Source organism: Panthera uncia (genome assembly GCF_023721935.1).
Source record: "Panthera uncia isolate 11264 chromosome A1 unlocalized genomic scaffold, Puncia_PCG_1.0 HiC_scaffold_17, whole genome shotgun sequence".
Lineage (NCBI taxonomy): Eukaryota > Metazoa > Chordata > Mammalia > Carnivora > Felidae > Panthera > Panthera uncia.
In genome coordinates this window covers 20,770,127-20,779,747 of record NW_026057577.1, presented here as the reverse complement: position 1 = coordinate 20,779,747, position 9,621 = coordinate 20,770,127, and the positions used below count along the sequence as shown (strand labels likewise).

The window sequence follows — 9,621 nt, the reverse complement described above, 5'->3', positions numbered from 1 at the left end:
AGTCTCTCAAAAACAAATGAATGTAAAAAAAAAAAAAGTGCATTTCTAGCTGAAGTCGCGTTCCCGGCGTCCTTCACCAGATGGCACTAGCCTGCCTTCTCGCTTCCTCCCTGTGGCACGCGCTCGGTTCTAGGCGGGCGCGAGCTCCGCGCGTCCCCGGAAGACCCAGGCCGACCGGGCGGCGCAGCAGGGGCGAGCTCCAGGGGCGGGGCCCGTTCTGCCCAATAGGCTTTCCCGGGCGGGGGGCGGGGCGCTATTTCAGCCGCTCCCCCGGCCGCAGGCGCGCTGAGAGTCTGGGTCTCATTATGTGGCGCGTGCCCCGCCAGCTGTGTGCGCACCTCTTGAGGGGAAGCAAGCTCTCGGACGCTTGGAACAGGCCTGCCGCCTTCATGTCCACTTTGCTCATCAATCAGGCCCAGTACGCTTGGCTGAAGGAGCTGGGGCTCCGCGAGGAAAACGAGGGCGTGTATAATGGAAGTTGGGGAGGCCGGGGAGAGGTATGCGGGCGTCCCGGGAATCTGTGCGGCCTCAGTGCGCTCCGGGAGGCCGCGCGGGCACTGCCCCCACCCGACCCCCCGCTGCAGCTGTGGACCGTTGTACTGGGTGGGAGGTTTTGAAACCACACAGTAGAAGTGCCCTTGTGTAGCGTGCCTTAAAAAATGCCCCTAGATTTCTCGGTCTTTGTATGCTGTGGCGAAGCAGTGTCATTTGGGAGCTGCTAGGGCCTGAACTTTGCATGCATGCTTACAGCCTTAGCGGCAGAGTTCTGCAATGGGTAGTGAGAAATGCCACACGCCTTAGCGGTGGGAAACTCCCTCAATTTTGTGTTTGTCTCCTCTGATGTGACACGCGCCCCAGGTAATGTGCTGCTTTAGTTTTCCACTGTCTTTTCTGCAATCTTTTGTTGGAGTTTGCAAGCTCAGACTTGCTGGAATCCTGTTCTGTTTTCGTGGCCAGGCAGCATGACTGGCACCCAGTTAAAGCTCAATAAAACGTTTTCTAGAATACAATGGAAAGGTAGGGTTATTATCAATCAGATGTTTTGAAAGCCGCATGCAAAAGAAAGGTTTAATAAGATAATGCTACATAGGGGTGCCTGGTTGGCTCGGTTAAGCGTCAGGCTTGGGCTGAGGCCAGATCATGATCTGGCGTTAGTGAGTTCGAGTTCGCCTCTGGCTCTGTGCTGACAGCTCAGAGCCTGGAGCCTGCTTCGGATTCTGTGTCGCCCTCTGTCTCTGCCCCTCCTCCACTCACGCTTTGTCCCTGTCTCTGAAAAACGAATAAATCTTAAAAAAACAAAACAAAAACTAAACATAAAAAAAGTTACATAACATGCCACAAAGTTTGTTATGTGTGATATAATGAACTTGCTTTGTTACAGGAAACATCTTTTTGGTTATCTGTGACTGTAGGAAATGCAGGTGTTTTAAATTATTTCCCTAATCCCCAATCCTCTTCGGTTGGTAGTTTGAACCTGTTTTTCCTGTGGCATGGAATCATTAGGCTCCTCGATACATTAATCTCTCCTGAAGATCTTTTAGCTACGTCTTGATTTTTTTCTTTCTAATCTCTGCAGTTTGGGTGGACATAGCCCTTTCCCATAGTTGTCCATTGTTGACTATTTCACCTTCTGACCAGGGCAAAGTAAGAGAGAAGAGTAAGTAAAACTCGTCAGTTTTGTCTGTTATTAATAGAAAAAGTGGCGAAGTAATTAAGTCAGGCTATTGCTTTTAAACCTAACATTCAGAAGGCAAGGGTGGGTTTTGCAAAAAGTGCTTCTGAATGTTTAGGTCAAGAATGAACGCTCTATAGGTGGCCTATTTGTCATAGAAGTTGGTGTAAAAATTCCCAGTTTGGGTGTAGTATCTTTTTTCCCCCTTTCTCCTCTTTTTTTTCCCCATTTGATCTTTTCTGCCAGTTTGGAAAGAATTGCATTTTCTAAGTCATCTTGTTTTTGTTTTAAGGTTATCACTACTTATTGTCCTGCTAACAATGAACCAATAGCAAGAGTCCGACAGGTAAGTTTTTTTTGTTTGAGTTTGAGCCCTGAGTTGGGCTCTGTGCTGACAGTTCAGAGCCTGGAGTCCGCTTCGGATTCTGTGTCTCATTCTCTTTCTGCCCCTACCCTGCTTGTGCTCTGTCTCTGTCTCTGTGTCTCAAAAATAAATTAATGTTAGGGGCGCCTGGGTGGCTCAGTCGGTTAAGCGTCCGACTTCAGCTCAGGTCATGATCTCATGATCTGTGAGTTCGAGCCCCGCATCGGGCTCTGTGCTGGCAGCTTAGAGCCTGGAGCCTGCTTCAGATTCTGTGTCTCCCTCTCTTTCTACCCCTCCCCTGCTCATGCTCTGTCTCTCTCTGTCTCAAAAATAAATAAAAAACAAAAAACAAAGAACAAAAAAAAAATAAATTAATGTTAAAAAAAAAAAAAGCAACATGAAATTTCAAAGTCCGAGAATAATGTGTTTCTTTTTCATTTCACTTTTAAGAGTGTCTGGGAGAGACTGCCCACTCTTTGGGTCGGGTGCCTTAGAAAAGGTGGAAGGGAAAAGTCGTGAGGGTGTGTCCCTTTAAGGCCATTTTTCAGAATCCTCTCCTCTTTGAAAGAAGGTTCTGACCTGTGGAGTCTGGGATGGAGCCCATGTGTCTGAATTTCTGATAACATGTCAGGTGTTGTCCCCAGATGAGGCTAATGGACCTTGTTTCAAGAAGCAGTGTTGTAGAGGGGGACAAAACATAAGAGACTCATAAATATAGAGAACAAACAGAGGGTTGCTGAAGAGGGTGTGGGGGGGATGGGCTAAATGGGTAAGGGACATTAAGGAATCTACTCCTGAAATCATTGTTGCACTATATGCTAACTAATTTGGATGTAAATTAAACATAAAATAAAAAAGAAATGTAAAAAAAAAAAAAACCTTTCAAATGCTGCTGATGGAAGGAAATAAACCAAATGCATTTTATATATATAAAAAGAGCAATGTTGTAAAAAGCACAACTAAATTTGAAGTTGTCTTACTGGGTTCTCATGAGTGTTTGGATACATAGGCTGTGAAAATCATTGGAATCTACGAATCTGAGGGTCACCCAGAGAGATTCCAGTCCTTTTGCAAAAATCTTGTAGCTTCTCACAAGGGGATCATTGCTTCCTTTTCTTTTTCCGTTGGTCTCCCCCCTAATTGTTAATTTAGGCCAGCGTGGCTGACTATGAAGAAACTGTGAAGAAAGCAAGGGAAGCATGGAGAATCTGGGCAGAGGTGAGTATGAAGGTCACAGCATCATGATCTGTTGTAACTGCAGGGAGATATAGAGAAATCGGATGAGGAGTCGTCTCCCTAAAATGGGAGTTCCTTGGGGGTTGTGATAATCTCCTCTGCTGTAGACCTGGGATTGTGCCTTTTCCATATTTGGCTTTCAGTAAATGGGTGATTTAAAATGGATTAAAAGTCTGTAGTGATGTAGTGTAAACTTCAGCTCTGAATACTCTTTTCCAAATGAAGTTTCTTAAATTTCTTTTATTTTTTTGAAATTTCTTAAATTTCTAATTGAACAAAAAGAAAAGAATATGTATGCTAGAAAAACACCCTTTTTATCGCTGTTTCTTCCCACTCCCCCTGTCAGCTTTATGCAAGGTGGGGATGTGGGAGTGTGGGAAGGAGTGTCTCAGATATTCCTGGTTCAGAGGACAGGGGCTTGAGTTCCTCCACCATCTGATTAGGCCTGGAAGCAAGTTGTGCTTCCTCCGTCACTGTCTCCACCAGGGGTAATATGAGTGGCTCTAGGGGCTGTGACTGGCCTGGGCTGGGTCACAGGGAGCTGTCACTAGGTGAGGGCCAGGCTCTGGAGGAGAAGAGAGGGAAGAACTGGGGTGGCCTGGATTTCCCAGTCCTCCCTCTCCTCTCCCACCCTGAATATCCCTTTTTTTTTTTTTTAATTTTTTTTAACGTTTATTTATTTTTGAGACAGAGAGAGACAGAGCATGAACAGGGGAGGGTCAGAGAGAGGGAGACACAGAATCTGAAACAAGCTCCAGGCTCTGAGCTGTCAGCACAGAGCCCGATGCGGGGCTCGAACTCACGGACGGCGAGATCATGACCTGAGCCGAAGTCGGCTGCTTAACCGACTGAGCCACCCAGGAGCCCCCTGAATATCCCTTTTGATCTACCACCAAAGGTTATAGGCCTGAGGCTGGAGGAATATGGGGATGGTTTAACCCAGCTCTCCCCCCTCTGTTTTGTCTTGTTAATAGAGGAGACCCAGAATTCCTCCTCCATTCCTGCAGTTTTGGTGAGGTTTAAATGAGTTACTAATTGGAATTGCTTACTGGAGAACGTGGCCTTTGCCAACCTCTGTACCTGAGTTACAGATCCCAGTGCTGCCAAGTTGCAGGCTGCTGAGCCCGTGTTTTCTCTGAATCAAAGATTGCTAGGGTGACTTGGGGAGGGGCAGGCTCTCCCAGAGAGCCCTGAATTAGATGCTCCTTAGCTGTCAGCCAGGGGACCCCCTCTGTGCAAAGCGGGAGAAACATCTTGACTTTAAATGGGACTATAAATTGGCTCAGGGTTCCATTATGTGCTATCACAATATCCTTGAGCAGTGAAATACCACTTCCAAAAGTAAATACAGTGGTAACTAAAGTTCACCGTACCTAAGAGAAGAGTGTCCAAAGCAGTACCAATTTATTGTTTTAAAAATAATTATTTTGAGGGCTCCTGGGTGGCTCATTTGGTTGAGCATTGGACTCTTGATTTCGGCTCAGGTCATGATCTTATGGTTTGTGGGTTCGAGCCCAGTGTCCACTCCATGCTGACATCTTCCAGACCCTGCTTGAGATTATGTCTCTTCCCATCCCCCGCCCCTCCCCCCTTCACTATTCACTATCTTTCCAAATAAATACATTAAATTTTTTTTCTTTTTTTTTAAATTTTTTTTTTTTCAACATTTTTTTTTATTTATTTTTGGGACAGAGAGAGACAGAGCATGAATGGGGGAGGGGCAGAGAGAGAGGGAGACACAGAATCGGAAACAGGCTCCAGGCTCCGAGCCATCAGCCCAGAGCCTGACGTGGGGCTCGAACTCACGGACCGCGAGATCGTGACCTGGCTGAAGTCGGACGCTTAACCGACTGCGCCACCCAGGCGCCCCTAAATTTTTTTTCTTTTTGATCATAAAGGTAATATCTATTCCTTACTAAAAAAATGGATAATGCATTAAATGAGATAATTAAATTTAATCCCCTTACCTCTTCTAGTTTGATACAGAATGTTTGTTAGAGTTATGTTTTGGTGCATTTCCTTCCAGGCTTTTTTTATTTTTTGTTTTTTATTTTTCAGGGAGAGAGAGAGAGGCAAAGTATGAGCAGGGGAGAAGTAGAGAGAGAAGGAGACACGGGATCCGAAGCAGGCTCCAGGCTCTGAGCTGTCAGCACAGAGCCCGACTCGGGGCTCAAACTCGCAGACCGCAAGATCATGACCTGAGCCAAAGTCAGACACTCAACTGACTAAGCCACCCAGGCATCCCGATATATTTTTTTTTTTGGCTTGTTTTAAGTTTATTTGAGAGCAAGAGAAAGCACCGGTGGGAGAGGGGCAGAGAGAGAGGAGAGAGCAAGAACCAAGCAGGTTCTACACTGTCAGCTCAGAGCCTGACTCAGAAACCCTGAGATCAATACCTGAGCTGAAGTCAGATGCTTAATTGGCTGAGCCCCCCAAGCGACCCTCCTTCCAGTCTTTTATGTATTTCATAGTTGTGATTATTATACCTACTTCCTATGTACATGGCATGTGTAAAAGTTTGTGACCTGTCATCGTACTGAATACAAGCTTAAAGTTACTGCATAATTTTTTAAAGTCATTGTTTCTCTGTACATAAGCTATTTACAAAAATTTAATTACAGTTTATTTTTTAGAGCAGTTTTAGTTTATAGTAGTATAGAGTGATGAGGTTTTTTGAGGTCATAATGGGGTTCACGGGGTCCAGACCCGACGGCCAAGAAAATTCTTAAAGACATCTCTGGTGCAAAAAGGTGATTTTACTAAAGCACAGGGACAGGACCTGTGGGCAGAAAGAGCTGCCCCAGGACCATGAGGAAAGACTGGTTATATACTATGGAGTGGGGGGGTGGGGGTGGTAAAGTCCAGTGGAAGTTTCCAGTGAGATTTTCATATGCTAAAGAAGACTGTCGGGATACTGGAGGCCTAGCTATTGTTGAGCTAAGGCGGTTTTCCCTCTAGCAAAGCATTAGCATTAAGACCCTAGGAAGCTCCTGGAGAAGCTTTTTACTCTCCTGGCCTCATGTATTCATCAATGGGCTGCGGATTATAAGGATATTTAATTTGATCTGCCATTTCCTTCTGCCTTTGTTTCCCACATCATAGAGGAGGAAAAATTTTTTGTTTTCACTTTTGTGTATTGTGGCTGGTCTAATACCGGACATAAAACAGATTAATAGGAGGCCCTGGGTCTCAGTAGGTTAAATGACCAACCCTTGATTTCGGCTCAGGTCGTGATCTCATGCTTCGGTTCCTGAGATCTGGCCCCTCTCTTTCTGCCCGTTCCCTGGCATGTGCTTACTCTCTGTGTCTCTCTCTCTCTCTCTCTCTCTTAAAATAAATAAACTTAAAAAAAAAAAAAAAAACACTAACAGGAGAGAAACAAATTTAATTTCTTATGTGGGGCGGGTAAGGATGATGATGGTGAGCAAGATCGAGACCCAAGACTAGCCAGGCATCTAGGCTTATATACACCCAGAGCTCTGGGCCCTCATGGAGGAAGAAGGCAATTCACAGGAAGGTGAAAGGAGCAGATGTTCAGTACAGAAATGTTTTCCCTTCCATACACTAGGTCTCTCTTTATAAAAGTTCTCTCTTTTTTTAATTTTTTAAAAATTTTTATTTTTTTACATTTATTTATTTTTGTGAGACAGAGCATGAGCGGGGGAGGGGCAGAAAGAGAGGGAGACACAGAATCTGAAGAGGCTCTGGGCTCTGAGCCATCAGCAAAGAGCCCGAGGTGGGGCTCGAACTCACAAACTGTGAGATCCTGACCTGAGCTGAAGTCAGATGCTCAACCAACTGAGCCACCCAGGCGCCCCTGTAAAAGTTATCTTTGGTGAGGCACCTAGATGGCTCATTTGGTTAAGCATCCAACTCTTGATCTCACCCCAGGTCACGATCTCAGGATCTGGAGTACAAGCTTGGCATTGGGCTCTGTGCTGGGTGTGAAGCCTACTTAAAAAATAAAATAAAATTGGGGTGCCTGGGTGGCTCAGTGGGTTAAGCGTCTGACTTCAGCTCATGTCACCATCTCGCGGTTTGTGAGTTCGAGCCCCGCATCGGGCACTGTGCTCACAGCTTGGAGCTTGGAGCCTGCTTCAGATTCTCTGGCTCCCCTCTCTCTGCCTCTCCCCTGCTTGTGTTCTGTCTCTGTCTCTCTCTCAAAAATAAATAAAAAACATTAAAAAAAAACTATAAAAAACTAAATAAAATAAATAATAAAAGTTTATTTAAAATTTTAAAATGTTTTTATTTATTTTTGAGACAGAGAGACAGAGCACGAGCAGGGGAGGGGCAGAGAGAGAGGGAGACACAGAATCCGAAGCAGGCTCCAGGCTCTGAGCGGTCAGCACAGAGCCCGACACGGGGCTCGAACCCACAGACTGTGAGATCATGACCTGAGCTGAAGTCAGACACTCAACTGACTGAGCCACCCAGGCGCCCCAAAAGTTTACTTTGATAATAAGAGTAGTAAGATAATAATATATGTTAATAATAAAGATAAAAAATAAAAATAATAACAGACTTCTTGGCATAGGTCCCCTTTGTAAGTTCTTTACAAAGGGGTTGAAAGCTTTTCCTGAGTCTGTTTGACCTTTGCCTTCTGCTCAAAATAATCCTCATGCCAAAGTGGCATAGTCTGGAGTGGCTTATTCTGACCCACCATCAACAAAAAGATAAGCAGAAAGTAGGGAATTCGTGTACTTTATCACACTTTTCATGTTTCCCTCTTAACGTCATCTTGTGTTAACCCCATACATTTGTTACAGTTGGAGAGCCAATTTGGATAAATCCTAATTTACTAAAGTGCACAATTTATATTAGGATTGACTGTGTGCATGCACTATTTTAAATGCCAGTGAAACTTTTGACCAGAAACCTTTAATTTATGTGTGTATTTACCCAGGTGTGTGTGAATTCAGGATCTTTCTTTTCCTGAACGGGCTTTAAAAAATTTTTTTAACTTTATTTATTTTGACAGCAAGAGAGAGAGAGAGCATGTGTTTTGGGGAGGAAATGAGAGAATGTCAAGCAGGCTCTGTGGTGTAGTGCAGTTTGACCCATAAGAAAACGTTTCTGGGTATCATAAAGGTTTAGGGGTGTTTAGGGTATTTTAAGCCTTTTCTAGAGTCATTCCAGAGGTGTGTTCAGTCTCTGAATTTCTCTGTGCATATGGCACAGTCCCTTGCTCTCCAGGAGCCAGTCGTCTGGATGTTTTCTGGGTCTCTTGGTATCGGTTTACGAGATGTGTGATAACAACGTTCTTGATGTGATCAGGAAGTCATCTGATGGGTTTGTAGTTAGTTGTCTCACAGCACATTGGTCTAATACTGTGTTGCAGATGTGAGTTCACACTTTGAATCAGACACTAAGATTCCATTCTCTCCTTAGGTTCCTGCTCCGAAGAGAGGAGAAGTAGTGAGACAGATTGGGGATGCCTTGCGGGAGAAGATCCAAGTACTAGGAAGTTTGGTAAAGTATTTTTGTAGTAAATACACAGTCCTTTGAGTGGGGCATAAGACTAATGTGCATCTGTGTTTAAGATTGTGATGCTTAAGGAAAACAATTCGTACATTTAAAATCTTTTTAGGGGAAAGATGGACAAGAGGAACAAAGAAAAATAAAGACAGTTCTTGGGTTTTTTTTTTTTTAATGTTTATTTTTGAAAGAGAGAGAGGGAGACAGCACATGAATTGGGGAGGGGTAGAGAGAGAGGGAGACACAGGATCCGAAGCAGGCTCCAGGCTCTGAGCTGTTAGCACAGAGCCTGACGTGGGACTCAAACCCACGAACTGTGAGGTCATGACTTGTGCCGAAGTCGGACGCTTAACTGACGGCCACCCAGGCACCCTATTTTTGGTTTTTTAAATTGTTAAGATAATAACAGACTTTTTTAAGATCATTACCTTCACAAAAGAGACCCAAAACATGGTTTGCTTTCCTGCCCGACCTCCTCGCCCCATAAATTTAGTAACTAAACTGTGAATTGTGTTGGAAAAATGCTTCTTGGCTTTTTGTTTTTTAGGTGTCTTTGGAGATGGGGAAAATCTTAGTGGAAGGTGTAGGAGAAGTTCAAGAGTACGTGGATATTTGTGATTATGCTGTTGGCTTATCACGGATGATTGGGGGACCCATCTTGCCTTCTGAAAGTAAGCAATGAAGTCAGTTAAACTAAGAGTTTTTGACTTAGAGCTCCAAAACGTGCTGGCTGTGAACAGTTTGCAAAAGAGGAATTGCATGTATCACATAAAAATATGAAAATGTCTTTAATCTCTGCATGAACAAATGTAAATTACAATAGGTGAGAACATCAGATGAAGATCCTTCTTAAAATTTTCTATTTTTTTTT

The 9,621-nt window shown here is 44.2% G+C and overlaps 1 protein-coding gene across 1 annotated transcript in view; it reads left to right on the top strand.

The window, feature by feature from the left end:
- Window positions 1-277: 277 nt before the first annotated feature.
- ALDH7A1 (aldehyde dehydrogenase 7 family member A1) overlaps window positions 278-9,621 on the top strand; it is a 40,494-nt gene continuing 31,150 nt past the window's right edge. The window contains exons 1-5 of the mRNA XM_049648441.1: window positions 278-497; window positions 1,965-2,018; window positions 3,189-3,254; window positions 8,664-8,744; window positions 9,298-9,421. Coding sequence (XP_049504398.1) covers window positions 306-497; window positions 1,965-2,018; window positions 3,189-3,254; window positions 8,664-8,744; window positions 9,298-9,421 — 517 coding nt within the window. The 5' untranslated portion in view covers window positions 278-305. The remainder of the gene's footprint in view (window positions 498-1,964; window positions 2,019-3,188; window positions 3,255-8,663; window positions 8,745-9,297; window positions 9,422-9,621) is intronic.